The 13,306-nt window shown below is 45.2% G+C and overlaps 1 protein-coding gene across 2 annotated transcripts in view; it reads left to right on the forward strand.

Moving 5' to 3' along the window:
* The first annotated feature begins 434 nt into the window (after positions 1 to 434).
* The window catches only part of KCTD8 (potassium channel tetramerization domain containing 8), a 304,109-nt gene continuing 291,237 nt past the window's right edge, over positions 435 to 13,306 (forward strand). For both annotated transcript variants that reach the window (XR_014225903.1, XM_082272188.1), the window contains exon 1: positions 435 to 1,277. Coding sequence is in view for 1 of the 2 variants with exons in the window: in XM_082272188.1 (XP_082128314.1) it covers positions 479 to 1,277 (799 nt within the window). In the remaining variant the exon portion in view is untranslated. The remainder of the gene's footprint in view (positions 1,278 to 13,306) is intronic.

Consider the following 13,306-nt stretch of genomic DNA (forward strand, 5'->3'; position numbering starts at 1 on the left):
TGTGTGTAGAGGTAATAGTACAGATGTTGGGGTTGGGATATGCTGTGTGTAGAGGTAATAGTACAGATGTTGGGGGTTGGGATATGCTGTATGTAGAGGTAATAGTACAGATGTTGGGGGTTGGGATATGCTGTGTATAGAGGTAATAGTACAGATGTTGGGGTTGGGATATGCTGTGTATAGAGGTAATAATACAGATGTTGGGGTTGGGATATGCTGTATGTAGAGGTAATAATACAGATGTTGGGGTTTGTGTTATGCTGTGTGTAGATAGAAGGGGGTGCCTGGTGTGGGGGATCCTCTAGTATTAGTAGTAGTGTAAAGTTGCCGTAGCCCAGCCCGCAGTGACGTGTGCCTGTGGTTGGCTGTGAGCGGTGGAGAGCGGCGGTCGCTGTCCGTGGTGCTGAATCTCGCTCAGTCTTAGTAGATCGGGGCTGGGTAGAGAAGCGTGTTGCCTGCCTATGCCTGCCTGCCTGCCATGGCTCTGAAGGACAGCATCCTCCCGATCAGTGAGATGTCCTATCCCTTCCCAGAAGTGGTGGAGCTGAACGTGGGCGGCCAGGTCTATGTCACCAAGCACTCCACTCTCACCAGCGTTCCGGACAGCACTTTGCACAGTATGTTCTCCAGGAACAACGTCCAGGAGCTGCCCAGGGACAACCGAGCCCGCTTCTTCATCGACAGGGACGGCTTCCTTTTCAGGTACGTCCTGGACTTCCTCCGGGACAGACAGCTGTCCCTGCCCGACCACTTCCCAGAGAAGGAGCGTCTGCTCAGAGAGGCTGAGTACTTCCAACTGCACGACCTGGTCAAGCTGCTGACCCCCAAAGTCACCAAGCAGAGCTCCCTGAACGATGAGGGCTGCCAGAGCGACCTGGAGGAGACCTCCCAGAGCAGTGATCTGATCAGGACTGCAGCTGTGGATAAAAAGTCTGGCTTCATCACTATAGGCTACAGGGGCTCCTACACCATGGTCAGGGACAACCAGGCTGACGCCAAGTTTAGGAGGGTGGCCAGGATCATGGTGTGCGGTAGAATAGCCCTGGCCAAGGAAGTTTTTGGGGAAACTTTAAACGAGAGTCGAGACCCCGATCGCCCCCCTGAAAAGTATACTTCCAGGTTCTACCTGAAGTTCACCTACCTGGAGCAAGCCTTCGACAGGCTCTCTGAAGCTGGATTTCACATGGTCGCCTGCAACTCCACCGGGACGGCGGCCTTCGTTAACCAGTACAGGGACGACAAAATCTGGAGCAGCTACACTGAGTACATCTTTTACAGTAAGTTACAGGACAGCCTTATATGTTTTATTACACTCGAAATCGCTCTTTGTAGGTCCCCATTTCTACCAGTGCGACTTGACAGATCAAAGTCACCTGATAAGTCGCAAGTCTGGCAAGCCACACGTAAAATCGCACTGGCCAGCGGCTTTGAAATTGCACTACTTCAAATGAAATATCACAATTGCAAAGCCACATTTGGTGTGAACCAGGGCTTAATCTCCATTGCATTTTAAAGGGATATCCATTCACAACTATTTAAGCTCCGTGCATACTAGGCTTAACAAAACACCAGTTCATTTGTCAGGAAAAAAAACACTCCTATAAATAGAGGATTTTTGTACAGTTTAGGCGAGTTAAAGAGTGTTTAGCATTTCTTTTTTCTACCAGAAAGCTCCAATAAAAAAAGCAAACCAAAAAGGGTTTCTGCCTCTAAATGCTGAGCTCCAAATATACCTCTAAATGTCCTATTGTATAGGATAACATAGAGCTGCTTCTACAGGCAATACAAATACAATACAGAACTCCTGTAGAAGCAGCAATTCTTAAGCCAGTGTGCATGGAGCCTTAAAGCTGAAATCCAGGAAAACTAAAAATCCTCCCTAGCAGTAGGGCTGCACTGGCACTGGAAGGGTTAACTGCTTGTCTAGGGGAACTTATAATCACTTTTACTTCTCCTCTCTTGCAAACTCCTCCGCACCACCAGACCGGTCTTGCACTCTGGTGGGCTAAGGTCCACTGACATCAGTAAGACTGATGCAGGGTCTATAGCTATGCAGAATACGTAGAGGGACAGTCCACCACCAGAGCACAGGGGAGTTACATTTGCTGGGAGAGAGGAGGATTAGGTAAAAGCACATTTCAGTCCCCAAATTTATAGGCACTGCCCCACTGCAGGTGGGATTCTTTAGGTTTCCTGGAATTGAGCTTTAAAGCAGCATTAAACCCAAAAGCAAACTAATTCCTTTGTCGTTTACCAGTTCTTAGATGTGATTGCTTCAGTCATTTTATTTTTCAGGCTTTCTTTTATTTTTACCTGCTGATTCTGCCAGTAAGTCTGTTGTTTTTCAACAGAACAAGCTAGCCTAAAGATGTAGCAGTTAGAGGATGGAGACAAACCATTTACCACTGACAGGGCTGCTTACAATGTAAAAAACACATAGGGTGTTGGCACTTTAAGGTGTATATACAAGATATATCAAAGCAAAGCAATGCATAAAAGACATGAGTGACGGTCATGTACATGAACATAAACAAGGGGCAATATCAATGTCCATATGCATGCAAAGGGGACATGGATAGGGGATATAAGTAAGGGACTGTGTCAAAGTCCATCTGTATGATCCATAAAGTTCCAGGGGGGATGATCTGCTGCAAAGGGCAAGCTCTCTTAGAGAGTGAAGCCAACTCTGGATAGTGGATAAAAGGAGAGGACAGCGCCTCTGAGTGCAATGATATTTAATAGGAACGATAAAAACAGTAGTAACTCACATGGAAGGGCTGCTTACAATCACCAGCTTTTCTTTATTTATTGTAAATCATTTATTCCAAAAGAACAAAACAACTGTTGCTGCTTAAAAGGCGTTAGTTGGAATTTGGCTTCAATTTGTTAGTGTATCTAAATCTGCTAGTACATCTAACACTCCCCTCCTCCCCATACTGACAATAATGCTGTCCAAAGGTGTCTCTGTTGCTCCTTCATACAGAGTGGGGGCACTCTAATACAGGAGGTGTGTTACTGACCAAATCACCATGGGAAAACAGAGAGGGAAAAAAGCCTAAAAAAAAAGAAAAGTAATGCAGCCACCACATCTAATGATTGGTAAGCTGTAGTATATTACATTTTTGGATTTGGGTTTGGGTTTAATACCGCTTTAAAGATGAACTCTGGTAAAACTAAAAATCCTTCCTTGCAGTGGGGCTGAGCTTGCATGGAAAGGATTAAAGTGATATTAAGAGCCCATTCAGACTAGCGCGACAACGACTTTGGGGGGTGACCTGTGAAGTCGCGTGCACCGACATAATGGAAGTCTATGCAAGTCGCCTCCAGGTCGCCCCAAAGTAGTACAGGACCCTTTTCCTAAGTCGGAGCGACTTGTGTCGCTCCTATTAGAACGGGTCCTGTGCTAATCAATGGACCGCGACCAAGCGTGACTTGTCAGGCTGACAAGTCGCCTGACAAGTCGCGCTAATGTGAATGGGCTCTAAAGGTTCAGCTCTATTTTCTTTTTAACAATAAACAAGTTATATTTACCTGCTTTGTGTAATGGTTTTGCACAGAGGAGCCCCGATCCTCCTCTTCTGGGGTTCCCCATCAGTGCTCCTGGCTCCTCTCCCCTCCTAGTACCCTCCCTTAAGCCATTTGCTAGAGGGAGTACTGTGCATACTTTGATCCTAAGCCACACTGTGTGCATCTATAGACACATAGCCCCGCCTCCTGCTGTTCTGTCACTAGATTTGATTGACAGCAGCAGGAACCAATGGCTCCTGCTCCTCTCGCAGAGTCCAGTGAGGAGCGAGAGAGCATTGCCACTGCTTTTGTGCACAGCACTGGACCAGGATCAGCTTAGGTAAGTATACAGAAGGGGGTGGGGGGGCACCTTTAAAAAAAAAAAAAAAGTCAGCAGCTACAAAAAGTGTAGCTGCAGACTTTTAAAAAACAGCCACTCACCTGTCCCACGATCCCCGCAGGAGTAGGTACCTGTCAAAATCGGGTGCCTGCTGTCCCCCCTCCCCCAACTCCTCAAAAGAGCCAATTGTGCAAGAGAAGTGGGGAACGAGTCCTTAAAGCGGAACTTCCCCTTTTGGGTGGAGTTCTGCTTTAAGATAAAAAAAAAACATTAGCATTGAGAAAACTTTTAACTGCTTGTCTAGGTCTAGAGGGGCACAAGGAAAGCACTTTTACTTACCTGAACTTCCGCCCCTTTAGGTTCCTCCATGCTGCTAGACTGCTCCCCACTGCATCTTCTCCCCTGCCTTCTGGCAGTTTAAAGGGATATTACATTTTTGGCTTTAAAATTTTTTTTTTTATATTTACCTGCTCTGTGCAGTGATTTTGTACAAACCTCCTCTTTTCGGGTCCCCCGCCAGTGTTTCTGGCTCCTTCCCTTGACCAGTGCCCCCATTAGCAAGCTGCTTGTTATGGGGGCACTGGTGTGTGCTCGCTCCCGAGGACTAAGACACATAGAGCCGTGGCTCAGCCCCGCCACCTTCTCTCCTCATTGGCTCACTGGCTGTTATTGACATCAATGGCTCCCGCTGCTGTTTCAGCCAATGAGGAGAGGGAGTCCCAGGACAGCCGAGGCTCTCATGCACATTGCTGGATTGAGAGGGAGCTCAGTTTAGTATTAGGGGGGGCTGTGGGGGGATCAGCACACAGAAGGTTTTTTACCTTTTTACCTTCATGTATAGAATGCAAAAAGGTAAAAAAAACTTTAGCCTTTACAACCACTTTAGGGATTTCTGACATCATCAAGACCAATGCAAGGTCCATAGCCCTGTACTGGATGTGAGGATGCCAAGGGATAGTCCATCACCATAGCATGGCAGAGTACTGGAAAAGAGAAATGGACAGAGGGCGCACCAGCCTAGCACATTATCTTTAAAACAATTTATTGTAATAGACATATATACACATTATACTCACAAAACGATTATGAAACACGAGCAATAAGCAATGAGGGACCACCAGGGGTCTCCACTGGGCATCCCCAGCTGCTGCAGGCCGTGGAAGGATGTAGACCTCCAAAAAAACGCTTACACGTTTCGGGGTGTTCCCCCTTCATCAGAGCTCTGCGGCAGCTGAGGATGCCCAGTGGAGACCCCTGGTGGTCCCTCATTGCTTATTGCTCGTGTTTCACAATCGTTTTGTGAGTATAATGTGTATACATGTTTATTACAATAAATTGTTTTGCGCTAGGCTGGTGCGCCCTCTGTCCATTTCTCTTTTCCAGTATCTGCTTTGGGTTACCACGAACCATTGAGAGTGGCAGCACAGCCTGAATTTACTACCATTCGACCTGAATCGCATTTTCAGGATACCAGCCGCAAGGACACCCCTCAAGCGCTGGAGTCATTTGCTCTTTGTACATGGCAGAGCACTATCTGTTGGGGAGTGGTGGATCAGGTAAGGTAAAGCATTTTTTGGTCCCCCAAACTGTGAGGGCATCCCCACTGCAAGTCAGAATCTTTAGATTTCCTGGAGTTGGGCTTCAAATAGATCTAAACTCAGCTGCTAATGATGGCCATACACGGTCAATAAATGAGTGACTTATTTTCTGATCAGTAGGATATACCGATAGGATGTAAAAGGATTTTGATAGGAATAATCAATCTATGTAGTCAGTGACCTATATGAACGATATGGCATAGATGGGGAAGTCGATGTATATTGATTTTTGAAAGATACAATCAAACGTTATTGATCACATCTCTCTTTTCTCCATACCAACTTCTAATCTGATCAATCAAAATTCGATTGAATTCCTAAAAAGCAATACCTCTTAGTTCCGCCAATTGATACAACATGCTTGATCATTTTTCCGCCCTGACAAATCAACTCAGTTTAAACGAATTTGATCTAAAGTCAAAATGGATCAGAATGGAAATTATGCCTATTTGATTGTTTGCCAGTTTAATCATTTTGATTAAATCACAAATCGATTGGATAAAAAAATCGCAGCATGTGTGGCCACCATAAGAGCTTGTTCACACTAGGTGTACTGGGACTGCTGGCCAGCAATGTCTAAATAGAAAGCCTTGTTACCTACAAGGGCAGTCCACACCGCAGCGTTACTGTAGTATGCGCTGAAAAATGACAGCGTGCAGCGGGTTGCATCACAAACGAACGAATCACAATGCCGCTGTGTGAATAGAACACTTTTCATCGCATTGGATCTGTTTACTCCCATGGAGCAGCAGCAGTCGTGCGATGAGCATGGCTGGCTGGTGTGAATGAGCCCTAAAAACTCATACAAGCGCATGGTGATGTTATTGCAAAAGTTTTTGTTTTTTAATCTTTGAAATCTTATTAAAATTCCATCTGGTGACCCACACACGAAGAGTTCAGGCACTTCCTGTCATGGGATGACAACTGTGCTCCTGCATGGTCACCCTGTCACATACTGTATACCCAGGGCCGTCTTTAATTATGATGGGACCCTGGACAAATATTTTCTTGGGCCCTCACAAAACCCACTTATTACCTATTTGCAGCCAGTGCGGGCTCAAGGGGCAGCTGCTTTGGGCCCCACAACAATGACAGGACCCAGGGCAGCTGCCCCTTTTGCCCTGTGTTAAAGATGGCCCTGTGTATACCCCTGATGAAGACTACAAGCGGCCATACCGATTCACTATTGTGCAGGCACAGTCCACCGTTCTCATGATCAGAAAGTCGTTTCAGAGCAGAGATGTGCAGCCTACCCTTAAGTGAGTGCCATTTCTGTCTGCTGCCTTGTTTGTCTGCTATAAGCATGAGTCACTTACGACAATTTTTTTCTGACACCAAGAGAAAAATGGTAACAGGGGAGGGTCCTCCAGCTGATTGGCAGCCTTAGCTCTATTCCTGTGTGCTGTGCAAAGGGGGGTGTGTTCCTTCTCTCCAATCAGCTCCCAGAGCTCTCCTCACTGATGTAACTTCAGCTCTCCGCCCCCTGCTTTTCAGAGCTGTGAGATCCTGTGTAAATTCTACACTTTGAATGGCTGTAGGGGAAATATGGCATAGATAAATAGGTACAACTTATGTAGGAGGATTTGTTTCATCTCTGTGCATCACCAGTCACTTCACTGGGTATATGTGAGGGTTTACAACTACTTTAAAGGCTTGTTCACACCCGGCTGTGTGTCTAAACTTATGCTTTTTTTGTGTGTTCCTGGGCAGCCCTGTGTGGGTGAAACATGCAAAAAGGTTGCAGGCACAATTTTTATAAATTGCACCACACCAAAACACATGGAACGTTGGAACATTTTTCCAGGGACAAGCACACATGGGTTTTACTAGATATGTGCGGGTGCCATTAAGCATTAATGTCATCTGCACACATCTTCAAAAGGCAGCACAATGCGTTCCTTGGCTCACACCTGGTGTTAAAATGCCTTTAAGGTATGCCTGTCTATGGGGTTTATTGGCGTCTGGGCGTATAAGAAGACCCCCTAATTTTCCAGTTAACATCTAGGTTTTGGGCTATACTCGCCGTATAAGACTACCCCCCTTCGGCCATTAACAGCCACTAATCTGTCAGCCCTAAACTAACGCCCCCAATCTCTCAGGCCACTGGATGTGCGGTAATACTGTATGTACCGTAGCTTTGACTACATTCAGTATACCGCGCTGAGCCAATCACAGTGAGCGATGTATTCTATTAATAAATTCAAAGTCAGCTCTGATTGGCTGAGTCAGAGGTTGTAACATCATCAGCCCGCCTCTCTGACTCCGCCAATCCAAACAGGCTTTGTATTCATTAATAGAATACATCGTTCACCGTGATTAGCTCTGGTATACTGTATGTAGCCGAAGCTACGGTACATACAGTATTACCGCACATCCAGCGGGTTGAGAGTTTAGGGACGTTCCTTTTGGGCCAGCTTGTAAAGTAGTCCTCACATTTTATACTCCGCGTAAAAGACAACCCCCCGATTTTTGGGGGATGTTTTTAAGGTTAAAAAGTAGTCTTATACGGTATTAAAGGCAAATCCACTGTGCGCTACCAATGCACTGCGAGTGCATTTGGAAGTGGAGTCGCTGTAGATCTGAGGGGGACATGCAAGGAAAAAGAAAAACAGCATTTTTGCTTGAAAATGATTGAATGATAGAAATCAGCAGAGCTTCCCCTCATTTTAGATCTTCCCCTCAGATCTACAGGGACTGCACTTCCAAATGCACTTGTAGAGCACAGTGGATTTGCCTTTAGTAAATCAACCCCAGTGTCAGACACCCCTAACATTTTACTAATCTCGGTTTAGGGTGGATGATAAGAAAAATAAATACTAGTTGATGATCTTTTACAAAGTATGTCCCTACATGACACTATAAGGCCCCTTTCACACTTGTGCGACTTCAAAGTCGCGCGATTTACCGCGATTTTGCCGTGACTTTTTGCTGCGACTTTTGCCGCGATTTTTACTGGGCTTGAATGTCTTTGGCCTCAAAATCGTGCCAAAGTAGTGCAGGGACTACTTTGAAGTCGGTGTGACTTCAAGTCACACTGATATGAATGGGGCTCATTGAAAATAATGGAAAACGACTTGTCATACGATTTTGCGGTCCAAAATCGCGGGACAAGTCGCACTAGTGTGAAAGCGGCCTAAAGGCAACAGATCTGAACACCAGTGACTGCTTCATGTAGTCATTTGAATCAAAGCTTTAACTAAAACCTACAGTCTTAGCACCAGATTGGCCTGCTGCTATTGTACACAGAGAAATTCAGTCATAATGTAAATGATGTTCACTAACTGCCAAATAATCTATCAAATATCAGAAAAGGGCTTTTCATCCTTTGGAAAACATGCCACGTCCGTTCTTTGGCCAAGTCAGATGATTGCGGTGAGTCTCAGAGTCCATCAAGTCAGCTGAGAAAAGAAAAATCTCTAAGTATCAGCAATTTCCAGTGTGAGTTCTGCCTTTCTATGAGCACTCAAAGAACCGGTGATGGGAGTCTGCTGAGGTCTATAATCACCCACCGATGCCTGCTCATCACCCAGGCCCACTCACTTTGGTGGCTCAATCAATGATCATTTCATGTCTGTGGATACCTTAACCCTAGGACATCTTTAAGTTCCTTTTTTTAGATTACAAAAGATTACGGTTAGCCGAGCTTTAAAATTCAAGCCTTGAGGGCGTACAGTCCTCTTTCTAGCGTCTATGCAAAAGATGTTCCAGCTTCATTAAATGATTTTCTGTTTTCATTCGTGTGAAAACAGTGGTTTGCCTTTGAAGGTTTCCACATTTGTTTGGCTCTGAAAGATTAGGCCTGGTCTGGATTTCCTTCCATTCTTATTAGCTACAAAGTCTGGGGGAGAAAAAAATAAAAAAATAAAAAACGTAACATGGATAAAAAGCAGATCTGGTACAAAAAGAAACCACAGAGCAATAACTGCTTCAGGATGCAAGTGAAAAAGGGATAATAAATTCAGTTTATTTGAAACTAAATTCACCACTATAAAACACCTGAGAGCTCTAAAGGCAAGTGATCCATTGATGCTAAAGTGCCATTTATCATGGCTTTGCAACATTCACAGCATCTTTTCTAATTACTTGCACTTGACATATCTGCATCGGACTGCAACCCATGGCTGCATTTGTTGCTTATCCAAATGTTTTAAATGTATGCTAAGTGTATAATAAAGGACAATGGCCCCAGAGTAATTAGGCTTAATGGTAAGTCAGTTGCAATACAAACAGGCAAATACTTCAGAGGAATTTTCCGTCAAGAGCCTGCAGTTACCGTGAAACATTTTAATGGTATTCGGAGGTAGCTGTGAAGTGTTTGAGTGAAATTATCATACTAGCGGGTGCAGTGATTCGCTAAGATCGCCATTTATGAAAGGATGCAAAGAACTACGGACCGAACAATTTACTTTTGTAGTTTAAAGAAGCAATTAGTTGCATAATGTTAAGAGCAGAGAGTGAGTACAATGTTCTGGGAATTAAATGTTTGAGGCTGAAAGCAATGGTTTCTACTGTGTAAGCATGAATTAGTAGCTAAAGCGGAACTTCAGTCTCTCGATCAACATTGACTACTTTAAATCCTTATGCTGCTAGCATTAGTAAATAGATAGGAAGGTATGTTATATTTACTTGTTTTAACCACTTTAAGACCAGAAGATTTTCCTGCTTAACCACTTACCCACTGGGCACTTAAACCCCCTTCCTAACCAGACCAATTTTCAGCTTTCAGTGCTCTCACATTTTGAATGACAATTACTCAGTCATGCAACACTGTCCCCATATGAAATTGTCATCCTTTTTTTCACACAAACAGAGATTTCTTTTGGTGGTATTTAATCATAATTGGGTTTTTTACTTTTTGCGCTATAAATGAAAAAAGACTGAAAATTTTGTAACAAAATGCATTTTTCTTCGTTTTGGTTTTAAATTTTGCAAATTTAGTCATTTTTCTTCATAAATTTTGAGTAAAATTTATACTGCTACATATCTTTAGTAAAAATAACCCAAATAAGTATACATTTTTTGGTCTTTGTGAAGGTTATAGCGTCTACAAGCTAAGGTGCCAATCATTGAAAATTGATCACACCTAAAGTACTGACGGCCTATCTCATTTCTTGAGACCCTAACAAGTCAGGACAGTACAAATACCCCCCAAATGACCCCTTTTTGGGAAGTAGACATTCCAAGGTATTTAGTAAGAGGCATGGTGAGTTTTTTGAAGTTGTAATTTTTTTCCCACAATTCTTTGCAAAATGAAGATTTAAAAAAAATATATATATTTTTCACAAAATGGTCATATTACAAAGTTATTTCTTACACACTGTACAGGCATACTTGCAACTACACCCCAAAATACATTCTACTACTCCTCCTGAGTATGGCGATACCACATGTGTGAGACTTTTCCACAGCCTGACCACATACAGAGGCCCAACATCCAAGGAGCACCGTCAGGCGTTCTAGAAGCAAAAATTACACATATCATTTTCTGACTACCAATCACATTTTGAAGGCCCTGGAGCACCAGGACAATGGAAACCCCCATAAAATGACCCCATTTTGGAAAGAAAACACCCCAACACATGATCTAGGAGGCATACTGAGTCTTTTGAACATGTCATTTTTTTCCACAAGTTTTTGGAAAATGTGGAAAGAAAACCAAAATGCATTTGTTTTTACACAAAGTTGTCCATTTATTAGACATTTCTAACACATAGCATGTACATAGCAGAAATGACTCCCCAAAATAAATTCTGCTACTCCTCCTGAGTATGGCGATACCACATGTGTGACACTTTTCCACAGCCTGACCACATACAGAGGCCCAACATGCAGGGAGCACCGTCATTTCCTGACTTCCCATTACAATTTTGTGAGACACTGTAGGGCACTGATAAGCATTGTAGTGGCACTGATGTGGCATGGATGTGGCCCGGATGAGCACTGACGTGGCATGGATGTGGCACTGATGAGCACTGACGTGGAATGGATGTGGCACTGATGAGCACTGATGTGGCATGGATGCAGCACTGATGAGCACTGATGTGGCATGGATGTGGCATGGATGTGGTACTGATGAGCACTGACGTGGGATGGATGTGTCACTGATGAGCACTGATGTGGCATGGATGCGGCACTGATGAGCACTGACGTGGCATGGATGTGACACAGATGAGCAGTGACATGGCATGAATGTGGCATTGATGTGGCACGGATGAGCACTGATGTGGCATGGATGTGGCACCGATGAGCACTGACGTGGCATGGATGTGGCACGGATGAGCACTGACGTGGCATTGATGTGGCACGGATGAGCACTGACGTGGCATGGATGAGCACTGACATGGCACGGATGAGCACTGAAGTGGCATGGGTGTGGCACGGATGAGCACTGACGTGGCATGGATGTGGCATGGATGAGCACTGACGTGGCATTGATGTGGCACTGACGTGGTATTGATGTGGCACGGATGAGCACTGACGTGGCATTGATGTGGCACGGATGAGCACTGACATGGCATGGATGTGGCATGGATGAGCACTGAAGTAGCATGGATGTGGCACGGATGAGCACTGACGTGGCATGGATGTGGCACAGATGAGCACTGACGTGGCTTTGATGTGGCACGGATGTGCACTGATGTGGCATGGATGAGCACTGACATGGCATGGATGAGCACTGACGTGGCATTGTTGTGGCACGGATGACCAATGACGTGGCACGGATGAGTACTGAAGTAACATGGATGTGGCACGGATGAGCACTGAGGTGGCATGGATGTGGCATGGATGAGCACAGATGTGGGATGGATGAGCATGGATGTGGCATGGATGAGCACTGAGGTTGCATGGGCGGGCACAGATGTGGGATGGATGAGCATGGATGAGCACTGAGACAGCATGGGCAGGCACAGAAGTCGCACAGATGAGGCACGGATGAGGCACTGATGGGGCACGAATGAGGCACGAATGAGGCACTGATGGGGCACGGATGAGGCACTAATTGGGCACAGTTGAGGCAGAGGAGGCGTGCAGCTGCAGTTTCTCTCCTCTCCTCGCACGCTGTACCGATTGCTGTGTACAGCGTCTGAGGAGAGGAGAGAAATGAACCGGACATGCACCGCTCTCATTGGCCCTTTACCCTGATCCGTGATGCGTCGGGTCCCCGGGACCCGGCGAGCACGGACACTCCCGTGTGCGCGCCCCAGGGGGCGCAAATCTGGGAGCACGTTCAGGAACGCCCTCTCAGAACTATACAACCACTTTGCGGCCGTATTTCTACAATGGCCGGTCGGAAAGTGGTTAATGACCAGGCCCTATTTTGCGATTCGGCACTGCGTTACTTTAACGGACAATTTCGCGGTCATGCGACGCTATACCTAAACGAAATTGACGTCTTTTTTTTCCCACAAATATAGCTTTCTTTTGGTGGTATTTGATCACGTGTGCGATTTTTATTTTTTGCGCTATAAACAAAAAAAGAGCGACAATTGGATGTTAAAGACCTTGCGCTCCTCCACCTTCCATTTGAAGATGCTCCACAGATGCTCAATAGGGTTTGGGTCTGGAGACATGCTTGGTAAGTGTTCATCTTGGAGGTGTGTTTTGGGTCATTATCATGCTGGAATACTGCCTTGCCGCCTGAAGGGAGGGGATCATGCTCTGCTTCAGTAAGTCACAATTAAAGCGGAGTTCCGGGCACAAAATCAATGTTTTTTTTGTGCCCGTCCGCTAGTTCTGGATAACCTGAAAAGGAATTGGATAGTTAGGTTTTTTTTTTTTTTAAAACTCACCTTGTAATTGTAGATCGTAAATACTCACCTCAGGGTACTTCCTCCCTCGGAGCCGCGGCTCACCCCGTCAC

This window comes from Pelophylax lessonae (genome assembly GCF_965119305.1).
Source record: "Pelophylax lessonae genome assembly, chromosome: 1".
Lineage (NCBI taxonomy): Eukaryota > Metazoa > Chordata > Amphibia > Anura > Ranidae > Pelophylax > Pelophylax lessonae.